The 13320-nt window shown below is 48.0% G+C and overlaps 1 protein-coding gene across 1 annotated transcript in view; it reads left to right on the plus strand.

Moving 5' to 3' along the window:
- The first annotated feature begins 333 nt into the window (after positions 1 to 333).
- TYR (tyrosinase) overlaps positions 334 to 13320 on the plus strand; it is a 71376-nt gene continuing 58389 nt past the window's right edge. Inside the window, exon 1 of the mRNA XM_015421974.1 lies at positions 334 to 1152. Within this exon, the coding sequence (XP_015277460.1) occupies positions 334 to 1152 (819 nt within the window). The remainder of the gene's footprint in view (positions 1153 to 13320) is intronic.

The raw sequence follows: 13320 nt of genomic DNA on the forward strand, positions 1-13320 counted from the left end.
CGGCGCATCGAAAGCGATCATGTGCTAGGCAGAAGATGAGAGCTTTATAATAAGACTCTGTGTCTGAAGCCAAGGGGAGAAAGCGAACAAAAGCGACTTGGATCTAACCCAGAACATGTGATAATCAGATTAACAGAAAAAGTCTGTGTGTGCACGGATGGGAAACGGCAGGGAAACCGGCTGATGATCAGGAAAAAAAAACTATGTAGGGAGAACTTTCCCACCGCATGAAGGGAAAGTCTCTCCATCTCAGGACTGTGATAACGGATCACGGTTTCTTCATAGCCAATCGGCCAATGTGCTGTATTGAGGAACTCCTGCTGTGGAAAGAGGATGTCTTTCTTTTTCATCGGGGTCTTACTTGGCGTTCTCCCTCTTGGCTCGAGCCAGTTCCCTCGGGCATGCGCCAATTCAGAAAGCCTGTTGAAGAAGGAGTGCTGCCCGGTTTGGCCTGGAGACGGGTCCCCCTGTGGACAGCTGTCCGGTAGAGGATCCTGCCGAGATATCCTCCTTTCGAACGCCCCTCTCGGTCCTCAGTACCCCTTCTCGGGAGTGGATGACCGGGAAGACTGGCCTTCCGTGTTCTACAACAGGACGTGCCAATGTTCAGGTAACTTTATGGGATTCCATTGCGGGGACTGCAAGTTCAACTTTGTGGGCCCGAACTGCACCGAGCGGAGGCTGCGGATCAGGAAGGACATCTTCCGGATCAGTGCCGGGGAGAAGAATCAGTTCCTCGCCTACCTCAATTTGGCCAAGCACACCACGAGCCGGGACTTTGTCATTGCCGTCGGGACCTATGCCCAGATGAATAACGGCTCGAACCCAATGTTCCAGGACATCAACCTGTACGACCTCTTTGTCTGGATGCACTACTATGTGTCTCGGGACACCCTCCTGGGGGGCACCAGTGTATGGCGGGACATTGACTTTGCCCACGAGGCGCCAGGTTTCCTTCCTTGGCATCGACTCTTCTTGCTCATGTGGGAAAACGAGATCCAGAAGCTTACGGGGAATGCGAATTTCACCATTCCCTACTGGGACTGGAGAGATGCCGAGACTTGTACCGTCTGCACAGACGAACTCATGGGAGGCAGGCACCCCAACAATCCAGACATCCTCAGCCCGGGCTCTTTCTTCTCCTCGTGGCAGGTAAGCACACCTGAGCGTGGGGGTGAGGAAGAAAATTATCCGCAGCGACATTTAGCTTTGGGTTTTACACAGGAAGCTGTCTTGTACTGAATTAGACTATTGATTCATTAAGACCAGTAGAGTCCACTCCAGGTGCCACCAACGTGGTGCCTGGGGGCACCATGGCAGTAGCCAACATCTTCTTCTGGTGACTGCTAAATGTTCTTAGAAAGTGGGTGGGCCCAGATGGAGCTTTTGCCCAGCAAGGCTTTGGATCGGCTGTGCAGATTTAAAAGGGCAGCAGCTGTCACCACAGCACAAGGAGTTTCACTGTGTGACTGAAAGTAGAAGCTGGGGCAGCCATTATGTAGCCAGCTCCACCTTCTGCAGTAGGGTTGCCAGGTCTTACCTGTCTGCTGGTGGGGACGATCCTGGCTTCCTCCCTGGGTCTTGCTCCCCAGATCACCCGGAAGTGACATCATCGCACTGGGCATGTTGTACAGGGGACGCTCTGGCATTCCCCTAAAAACTATGGTCACCATAGAGTTCTTAACTGAATGCTAGAGTGTCCCCCACATGGCAGGGATGGCGCGATTATGTCACCTCCAGGTGATGTCATCACACCAGACACATCAGGAACTGTGGGGCTGTTTGGGGGCAGGGCTTACCCCGTCAGCCAGCTGGCTGGAGGAGAATTGGGGGCCCTGAAATTGTGGAAAACCGGGCCCCCATCGGGGGGTTGGCAACCCTACACTGCAGCAGCCATTTTATGGCAGCCATCTTGTAGCTGTGCCTACCATGCTGTACCAGAATTCCAAAGGGGTCCACAGGCTCAAAAAGGTTGGGGCCCCCCCCCCCCCGGTCTACTCCGACTAGGTATCCGACAAAGGGAGCTTTGACTTTCAAAAGTTTATACCCTGGGAAGTCTGGTTGGTCGCTAAGGTGCTACTGGATTCAGATCTCGCTCTCCGACTGGCAGTGGCTCTCCAAGTTCTCAGGTGGAGGTCTTTCACATCACCCACCACTTGATCATTTTAACAGGAGGTGCTGGGGAGTGAACCTGGCACTTCCTGCACCCCAAGCCGATGCTCTATCGCTAAGTCACAGCCCCTCCCCCTTTGGCTTTTGATTGGCTTTGGGCTAGTGTGGAATAGAAGGCAGAACCACACCATGTTGGGAAGCCCGTGCTTGAGCGGGGGTGCCAGGAATAAGTTTGATTTGTCAAACCAGATCCCTGTATATTTGCTGCTGTGGGCAATCAGATTTCCCCCCAAATAAAAACAAAATAAAAGTCCTCAATTACTATCACTGGGGAGGTATTCTGAAATTGGGAAAACCTTTCCTTGTTCCCAGATAGACCTCTGCCTCAACACATTGTTTTAATGCATGGGCATTGGGCAGGATCATATGGACGCATCAAATACCCGGGTCTCAGAGCATTTTGGGCTTCCAGTGTACAAATCAGCCTATGAATGGGGTCCTTCCTTCCTTCCTTCCTTCCTTCCTTCCTTCCTTCCTTCCTTCCTTCCTTCCTTCCTTCCTTCCCTACTCCTCCGACCTACAGGTTTTGAGTAGTCTCATTCAATCCAAACTAGGAATAAGAGAAAGAAAGGAAGCATGCAAGCCAGAGGGGACAGGCTATATCATATTGGAGAAGCAGTCTTGTCATTCTCCCATACTCCCATGACCGGAACAAGAAATTTTGCTAACAAAAAAATATTTGCTGGCCTAGAATCCATTAAAGATTTAGTAACCAAAATATCTAGGGGAAGCTCATTTTGCTGGCATGTAAGTGGTTCGATCCATTTCTCTGATGAAATTCCCAAAATAGTGACTTCCTTACCATCTCAAAGACAACCAAAAAACCAATTCATGGAATTACAAGCTGCTACTAAGAGGAAATATAGATGGTTGTTTTCAGAAGACAATTTTTACACTTATAAAGGGAAACAACACAGAATTAAGACTTTAAAACTTAAGATCAGAAAATCAAGAAAAAGTTAATATCTACAAAAATTCTGGGGAAAAGATGAAGGAACTCCCTCTATTTTAGGACTACATCATTTATCTATTGAGGGAGTCCCAGACACTTTTGAGGGAGTAAGATCCCAATGTATTCAGAATAAAGAGTTATACATTTTACAACAGAATTCAAAATTTAATAGCATGTTTAGGGAACTTTTATATTAGTAGAAAATAAGAAATTGTATATTCATATATTTGCAAACTCTATATGATTAATTTATGCTGGAAACATGAGATAGATTTAATGACCGTGTGAGGTACTGAAATAGAGAAAAGATCAATATGCATTACTGTATCCCCAATTATATGTTTGTTTGTTTTGGAAAAATAATAATGTTATCTAAAAAAAAAAAAGATCCATTTCTCTCCAGCCACTTCATACCACAAACATTCAAACAGGACATGTTTCACAGTTTGCAAGATCCCTAACCCATATGGTTGCCAGCCTCCAGGTGGTGGCTGGAGATCTCATGAGATTACAATATCTCCAGGTGGCACCTGGAGAAAATGAATGTTATGGAAGATGGACTCCGTGGCATTATGCCCCATTGAAGTCCCTCCCCTCCCCAAACTCTGCCTTCCTCATGCTACACCCCCAAAATCTCCAGGAATCTCCCAACTCAGAGTTGGCAATGCTACTAATCCACAACCGCAATGTCTATCTGAAACCGTTATACCTAACACACAGCGGTCAGAGATCGCGGACAATTATTGCAAGCATAATTGCTCACCTGTATCTTGGAATTGTAACGTTAAATGAGTATTTGGGGATTGTAAAGAGCAGTGGAATTCCCATACGAAGAGTAGAGCAACCGCACCTAGCACGGCAGATGGTACTACTGATATGTGAACAGGGTCCAAAAACTAAAAAGCAGCAAGTATAGATCTCTAAGCCTTAATGAAATATGACTAAATGCAGGGCTATTTTTGGGCAGGAACGCACAGGAATGGAGTTCCGGATGGCTCCCAAGTTGGCCATGCCCAGCAGGAACTCATTAGCATAATAGGCCACACCTAACAGCAGAAACTCATTAGGATTGGCTACATTAGGGATGTGTGGCCTAACATGCAAAGGAGTTCCTGCTACAAAAAAAGGCCCTGGGTTTTGACAACAAACAAGGTAAACAGAATAAGAAGCAAAAGGTGGGTGTGGCTGGATGACCATACTTCTGGTAATGTGGGGGTGTGGCCTAATATGCTAATGAGCGGTGCTGTCAGGGGTGTGGCTGGATATGCTAATGAGTTTCTGTCATTGGGTGTGGCCTATTATGCTAATGAGTTCCTGCTGGGCTTTTCCTACAAAAAAAGCCCTGACTACATACATGGGATCTAATTAATATCATCTCAAGGGATGTCGCCAGGAGATGGGGAGGTAGGGTTGCTAGCTCCAGGTGGAAAAACCCCTCCTGACAATTTGGGGATGGAGCCTGGGGAAAACAGAGACCCCAGTGGGGTACGGTGCTATAGAGCCCAAACCTCCAAAGCAGCCATTTTCTCCAGGGGAACTGATCTCCTGAGTCTGGAGATGAGCTTTAATTTCAGGGAGTCCTCAGGCCTCACCTGGAGGCTGGCACCCCTAATTTCCAGTCTGACAGAAATTGGACCTACCTTTACTGGCACGCCTATGGAGTAGTACTTTGCAATATCACTATGTGACATATCGATGTTACATTGGTCCTGGTAAAGCGATTGTCCTTGTATCCTTAGGACCTAAACTGGAAGGTACATATTACTATCTCCAATATCTGTAATTGCTTCTGACACAAGGCCAGATATATTTATGGCTCCACAAACAATTTTGTGTGGGTGTGTCATTCAATTTCAGGTTGGAACATTCCATTTTTGCCCCTATGTCAATTGTTTACTGCCTTCCAAGTGGAACAGGGGCTTTGTTGCATGTTATATTCTGTACTATTTGGCCTCTGAAGAAGGCTCTTGAGGGCCAAAATGCATCCGGTCATATATGGTTCTATTGGGTGCAGTAAATAAGAAGCCTGGAGACTGACTGGCAGTGAAAGGCAGAAAGTTTATAGTGCAATAATGGTGAATATTTACACAGAGAATATACAGACTGTTACACAGCATAACATACCTCAGTTGGAGAGAGCTGTGTCCCCCACCCAACTTATCAAGCTTACAACATATATACAACCTCCATCCAATCACTAACAGGTTAGACTAATTACCTACTCTATGTACAAAGAGTATCACCTGGTAGTTTACCACCTGGATGTAAGATCATTAACCACTTAGCATGACAGCTAAGACTTACATACTAGATCATTCAGATCTAAACTCAGTAACAGCTTTCTACCTTACTACAACCTAGACATACATGGCAATAGGTTCTCCTTTTTGTGCATTGGTCGCTTTATTTTATGAGGCTTTATTTGGGCCCCTACGAGGTTTTTGAAATAAACGCATGTACTTTTGTCCATAATGCTTGGTGTTTTTAACTTCTGGCCCTTTACTAGTTTTCTGAACTTCCTTTGGAGGTTTTTGCTTGGTTGGTTTCGTTTTTCTTCCCCTCTCTTCGGCAGTACATCGCAATACCAGAGTGTAGCCGTGTTAGTCTATCGTAGCAAAATTAGTCCGGCACCATAAGGACTAACATTCATGCCAGCATGAGCATTTGTGAGCCAGAGCATCAGAACCAGTGAGCTCTGATTCACAAGAGCTCATGCTGGAATAAATGTTAGTCTTCAATATATAATTGAAGAGATCTCCATCCACCTTGGGCATTACCAAAAAACAGAACAGGGGTCATGATATGAAATGTCAGCAGGCTAGGAGACCTGGGGGAAATGAAGGGGTGGTTTTTAGAAGCGCTGTCTTATAGTCCTTGTAGGAAGGAAGGAAGGAGCGGCCTGAATAACACAAACTAGCCTGATCTTGTCAGATCTCAGAAGTTAAGCAGGGTTGGTCACAGTCAGTATCTGGATGGGAGACTACCATTGAAGACTGGGGTTGCTATACAGAGGCAGGCAATGGCAAACCACCTCTGAATGACTCTTGCCTAGACAGGCCTTTCGCCAGGATTTTGTGGCTTGTTGGGCACATTTTTTTTCCTGGTGGGGCTCTTAGTGCAGAAAGAAGAGTCATTTAGCCAATAGAAAGCCGTTACCAGGAGAGATCTCTAAATTGCAAGCCGTGGACCACTTTAGATGACAGTTCTCAGCAGCTGCAAGTTAATAACTTCTGCCAGCCGAAGCAACAATTCTGTTAACAAGCCGGCAGGTGGGGGTGATGAGTTCTGTAGTCAAGAAAGCTAACAATTAGGCAGAAAAATACTCTTAAAGGAGACCAGTTTCTTGACACAGAGTTAGAAGGGATCCTAGAGGTCACCTACTCCAACCCCCTTGCTCAGTGCAGGAATTAGTCAACTGCAGCCCCCCACTCTGCTTAAAGGAGTGCACACCTTTAAAAAAAATGTTTTGAAATGATTTTAAAAAGCTTCTACAGGAGAAATTCCTGTGGTGCTGTGCCTCTAAGAAAGGGGGCAGAGCCCCCAAAACCCCCGCTGTAGCTATGGGCCTGTGCCTAGAAAACCCTTCAGAGTCATCTTGAATTGGTTGCAACTTGATGGCACACATCGTTATTATAAGAAAGAAAAGGCCAATCATTCCTCGGATCTACTGGCAAGTGAAGCGGCCACAGTGGGTTAAAACCAGCAAAGGTTTTGGAAAATATTAAGGAACTCCTAATTTTATCAGAACAGTTCAGCCATCAAATAGCCTAGGCTTAGGAGTATCCCATCTGGCGATAGTGTATATAAGGCAGGGTGAGAAGAGGCTTTGGCTTAGAAAATCTGTTGGGTTCCTTCGACCTCTGTGACTCGCAGCACAACCTTATGCAGACCTACTCCAGTCTGAAAGCAGTTGGCTCAGACCAGAATTCCTGCACAGAACTGCACTGTAAGATGTTAAGATGGAAATGCTTCTACTCTTAGCTCTATTGCAAAAATATAAGGCAATCATTGAGTACTTTGAGGACTGGAAGGGAGCATGAAACCAACACAAATGAAGCAATTTTTGCTTCCTTCTGCTCCTTTGAGTTGCCCCCTCCCATTATTAATACTGTCACGTTATTAATGCCTACTTGAACATAAGGTGGCTGGGGGCACAATTTCATTTAGGAAAACGGGGAGGGCTCCTAACACTGCCTGGGGTAGTGCCCTGGGAAAAGTGAAGCTTGAGGAGGATGTGATGCCACTTCCTGGTGATACTCTAGGCTGCCTCCCCTAGTCTCTGTGGTCTTTACCATAGAGACTAGGGGAAATTCTTAGAGAGCCGCTATATAAAGGCTATTACTTCATTTATTCAGGGATTGGAAACTGGAGCTGGAAGAGGGAAACTCCTACCCTGGACAAGCCTAGAAAGTGTTCATGGCAGAGTTAACTCTTCCTTTCCCAGTGTTAACTTTTCCTTCCCCCATTCAGGAGGAGGAGGAGGAGGAGGAGGAGGAGGAGAAAAAAAGTCAGGAGGAGGAGGAGGAGGAGGAGATTGGATTTATACCCCACCCTTCACTACCCAAAGGAGTCTCAGAGTGGCTTACAATCTCCTTTCCTTTCCTCTCCCCACAACAGACACCCTGTGAAGTAGGTGGGGCTGAGAGAGCTCTTTCGAGAACTGGTCCAGAGAGAACAGCTCTGAAAGAACTTGTAATTGACCCAAGGTCACACCAGCAGCTGCATGTGGAGGAGTGGGGAATCAAACCTGGTTCTCCCGGTTTCGCTCCTAACCACTACACCAAACTGGCTACACCAAAATCACTCCTAACCACTACACCAAACAGATTGGTGTAGTGGTTAGAGTGCCAGACTAGGAACTCAGAGTCCCAGGTTCAAATCCCCACTTGGCCATGGAAGCTTGCTGGGTGACCTTGGGTCAGTTGATTACTCCCAGCCTAAACTACCTCACAGGATTGTTGTGAAGATAAAAAAGGAGAATATTGTAATCCACTTTGGTCCCCAAAGAGAAAGGTGGGCTACAAAGGAAGCAAATGATCAATAGTTATGTGACGTAGTCCTCCTTCTGTCACTGCTGACCATTCACAGGGAAGAACCCTATGTCTGGAAGAAGTCCGGTGAATCAGTTTCCTCCTGGCCACAATTCCCCAGTCAAGCCTCTGAGGTCAAGGTCAAATGGGATAATAACGGAATAAGGTAGATGGAAGTTTTCACACCACCCGTGGAGGCCATTTTGATCTCCCTCCTTCTGGAGTGCCTTCTGGATTCAGTTGGCTTTTCTCACATCCCTGCCCGTGTAATTGAGACGAGAGCCTCATGCCTGGTAAACGCCACAAAAGGAGTGAGCGTGGCGTCGAGGCGGCCTTGAATCTCCCGCGCCAAGTGCCAGAACTCTGTCAAGGAGCTCACAAAATGAAATAAAGGCCGGCCGAGAGGGAGAATGAAGGGCTTTTCATAGCGTTGTGGAAATTGAATTGGCAAATAAGCAAAAGCGTAAAAGGAAAACGAGAGAGAGAGAGAGAGAGAGAGAGAGAGAGAGAGAGAGAGAGAGAGAGAGAGAGAGAGAGAGGGGGGGGGGGGGGGGGGGCGCCATAGAAACTAAACTTCAGGCCATTGTCGCTGGCAAAAAAAAAAGAGTACTTTTTAAAAAACTGTTACAAAATAATGACACTTAGATGGGAGGACTCCAGGCTCAGGGGGAACACTTGAGAATTGTAGAGCTTGCGTTGGGGGAGGAAAACGGGCAAGTGTCTGTTTCTAACTCAGCATCCTCTCTTTCTTTCAAGGAAGGAGCACACATTGGCTTCCATTCAGGAGTTGCCATGGCAACAGGGATAACTGTGAATGCATGCTGAAAATGCTGACTTCTTTCTCTCCACCTTCTGCAACCTTATACCTTTTTTATTTTGTTAAAAAATCAGCCAACTGCTGTTCCTCTGGAGGCAAGTGCATTTGCGAGCCACGTCCTCCACGTGTTGACCATCTTGCCATTCACTTCTGACCAATTCCTCGGCTTCTGCCATTAGAGCTCTCAAAAACGCCATCACACTCTCCGACCCACCCACCCCCGTCCCTAAAGGCAATCTGTTAAAAAGTTTCATTACTGCTATTCGATAATGCCCAGAGGGTGGGTTAGTGGCAGGAACACCCCAAGCTGGGATGCCAGACCTCTATGGTTTGATCATAGAGTTTCTTCCAGTTCCTAGAGTGACCCTTTGTCACTTCCTGTATGAACTTCCAGTGTGTACATGAAGCTCCCTCCATTTCTTGGAGTGGAGGTAGGCAATGGGACCTGGGGGCAGTTGATCCTCTGCCCCCACTGGAGGTTTGACAGCCCTAATCTGCCCTGGTTACGATAGTGCCACTGCCTCCAGTGATTCCCAGGGGTGCAAAATGGTGTGGCAAAGGAGCACACTGTCCTTGGATCCCACATAGGGATGCTAGTCTCGAGGTGGGGCCTGGGAATCTCTTGGAAATATAGTTTATCTCCAGACACAGAGATCAGTTTCCCTTGGAGAAAATGGATGCTTTGGAGGGTGGACTCTAAGGCTTTGTACCCTACTGAGGTCCCTGTCTTCTCCAGGTTCTATCCCCAAATCTGAAGGAGTTTCCCAACCTGGATCTGGTAACCCTACCCCCCACTATTGGCTGGGTGGACCTGACAACCCAGGTCCCACAAGGTGAAGGGCTTCCAACATACTGTTTCACATTGCCTGAGGTTGATGGACAAATAAGGTTCTGTCCCTCCAACAGTTCAAATCTGACCCTCAGGGCATTGATTTACAGAGTCCAACAGGAAGGCTAGTCCCAGAGTTTACAATGTAGGATTTAATCCAGATACCCCACTTGATGATGGCTCAGAGAGCCGGTATGGTGATATCCCACCTGATTATTGTACATCGATTTTTCTCCCCAAACAACAATGCAACGGGTGTGGTTTCCCCATGCCTATCCTCACAGCAACCCTCCGAGGTAGACTAAGAGAAGGTGGTTGTTCCAAGATCATGACTGAGATCTGGTCTCCCCAGTTTATCTAAGGATGCTACTGGATTTCATAATTTCACTTTTCAGACTTGAACAGCCCATTCATTTATTTATTTTGCTTCTTCCTTGGGCAGGTTAAACTGGCACCATTTCCTCGGGTTGAATTCCTTCCATTAGAATCACACCATTTCGAATGTTATTTTGCATCCAGTGGCGTATAAGGAACAACCTGAGTAAAAACAGGGAGAAATTGCATTTCTCTGTGACCAGGTCACTAAATCCCCCCTTCAATGAAGCTGATGGGCAGTGGATTCAGGATGGACGAAAGGAAATACTTTACACAGCAAGTGATGGCCACAGGAATAAACAACTTTAAAGGAGGATTAGGCGGATTGATGGAGGATAGATCTGTCCACGGCTACTAGCCATGAAGCATGAGGGGAACCTCCACATTCAGAGGCACTAATCCTCTGATTCCCAGAGCCAGGACGCAACACCAGGGGAAGGCCTCGACCTCTATGCCCCGTCATTGTATCACTGGAGGAGTTGGTTGGCCACTGTGTGAGACAGGATGCTGGACTAGATGGACCCCTGGTCTGATCCAGCAGGGCTCTTCTTAGGTTCTTATTAGGGTTGCCAAGTGCTTACCTGTTCCGGAGTGGGGGAGTCCAGCCTTGCTCCGGGAGTCTTCGTGCGCGCGCAAAGCGCGCACGCACCGCAAACATGTCACACAGAAGTGACGCAAGTACATCGGGGGCGTTGGGGGCGGGGCCACAATCATCCGAGGGAAAACCATAGAGTTTTCCCTCAGATAATTGTGGCCCTGCCCCTGACGTGCCTGCGTCACTTCCGTGTGACGTGCTTTGGGGGTGGGGTTCCCCCCGGGGGCCCAATCCAGCAGCGGCGGGGAACGGGCCTCCCGGGCGGGGGTTTCCCCACCCCCCGGGGGGACTTGGCATTCCTAGTTCTTATCAGGGAAAGGCTTCGGCCTCTATGACCTGTTGTTAGCCCTCCAGAGGAACTGGTGGCCATTGTGTGAGACAGGAACCTAGACAAGATGGACCACTGGCCTGATTCAGCAGGGCTGTCTTATGTTCTTATCAGGGGAAGGCCTCAGCTTCTATGACCTGTTGTTGGCCCTCCAGAGGAACTGGTGGCCATTGTGTGAGACAGGATGCTGGACTAGATGGACCACTGGCCTGATCCAGCAGGGCTCTTCTTATGTTCTTATCAGGGGAAGGCCTCAGCCTTTCTGTCCTGTTGTTGGCCCACCAGAGGAATTGGCGGCCATTGTGTGAGACAGGATGCTGGACTAGATGGACCCCTGGTCCGATCCAGTGGGGCTCTCCTTATATTCTGCAGCGTCACTGTTGTTTCTGCATAAGCACATGATTCACGGGACTCCTATTGAAAGCACAAACCCACATGCGGGGCAATCCCATCAGTCTTTTCCACGCACTTGATATCCCCCCCGGAAGGAAAGGCGACAGCTGGGAGAGGCCCACGTCACCTGCCCCGCCCACCTAGTCATATGACTCACGCGTGTTCCTCCGCAGCATGGGATCACTCCATGCAGATGCGACTCCCACACTGCTGGGAGGGAGCAGGAAGGGGGCTGAGCACTGAAGAAGAGATGTGAGAGGGAGGTGAGAATAGCTGTAGAGGTGGGCGTTCCTTTGGAGACGCAGAGAGGTGCCAAGGAGAGATGCTGTTGTCATACCAACAGGAAGAGGAGACCAGATTTTCAACTAACTCTTCCGCAAGGACTGTGACAAGGATGCCTGGGTGTTTCTGAAGCCACGCGCCAGTGTTTGCAGGAGAAACAATGTGAGCTCCACTATTCACATTTTAAAAAAAATAAATTCTGAAATAGTACAAGAGCTAAATGCATTTCTTAAAAGGCTTAAATAATGAGATTTTTTGGGATGGTCTGCCACACTGTCCTTAGATCCGGTAGTGGATGGCACAACTGCGGTAACGACATAAGAACATAACATAAGAACATAAGAGACGCCAATGTTGGATCAGGCCAAAGGCCCATCCAGTCCAACACTCTGTGTCACACAGTGGCCAGAAATACCAGTGCCATCAGGAGGTCCACCAGTGGGGCCAGGACACTAGAAGCCCTCCCACTGTTGCCTCCCCCAAGGACTAAGATGACAGAGCATCACCTGCCCCAGATTCCCTATCTATACCTTGTGGCTAATAGCCACTGATGGACCTCTGCTCCATATGCTTATCTAATTCCCTTTTGAAGCCATCCATGCTTGTAGCCGCCACCACTTCCTGTGGCAGTGAATTCCAGGTGTTAATCACTCTTTGGGTGAAGAAGTACTTCCTTTTATCCGTTCTAACCCGACCGCTCAGCAATTTCATGGAGTGCCCACGAGTTCTTGTATTGTGAGAAAGGGAGAAAAGTACCTCTTTCTCTACCTGCTCTTTCCCATGCATAATCTTATAAACCTCAATCATGACACCCCTCAGTCGTCGTCTCCCTGACTAAGTATCATAAAGGGAAGGCCATTGTGCGTTCCCTCAAAGCATGACTCACAAGAGTATTCACCCAGCTGCCCTGAGCGGAATAGCCCAGGCAAGCCCAATCTTGTCAGATCTCAGAAGCTAAGTACTTGGAACGGTGACCTCCAAGGAATACCAACGCAGAGGCAGGCAATAGTAAGCCACCTCTCTGAAATGTCCTAGACCCACTAAGGGTTGCCAGAAGTCACCATGACTTCCAGGCACGCAAGCACACACACACATACACACAAGAGTATCCCCCCAGCTGAATAGGTGTGTTCACTTCTGGTGTCCCACATCTGCAAAGAAGTGGATGGGCCATACAGGGCCTGATAGTGTGGAGCAGGAGAAGAGAAGAAGGGTGCCATAGGGGCATGAACCCATGCACACACAATCCAATCTGTGCCCACCCATTTCACACTGTGGATCTCATAGAAAAAAATTGAGGGATCAGCTGCATGCTCTGAGCCCATGCTCACTGCATTTTATACGCACGTGGTCTGTCCCGATGCTACACTCCCGTGTGGGTAGCCAGAGGCATCCAAAGCATAAGTAGTGTTTATGGCTGAGGGTCCAGGGCTATTTTTGGGCAGGAACGCACAGGAACGGAGTTCCGGCTGGCTCCCAAGTTGGCCACGCCCAGCAGGAACTCATTAGCATAATAGGCCACACCCAACAGCAGAAACTCATTAGGA

The sequence above is a fragment of the Gekko japonicus genome, unplaced genomic scaffold (genome assembly GCF_001447785.1).
Source record: "Gekko japonicus isolate JY-2015 unplaced genomic scaffold, Gekko_japonicus_V1.1 scaffold900, whole genome shotgun sequence".
NCBI lineage: Eukaryota > Metazoa > Chordata > Lepidosauria > Squamata > Gekkonidae > Gekko > Gekko japonicus.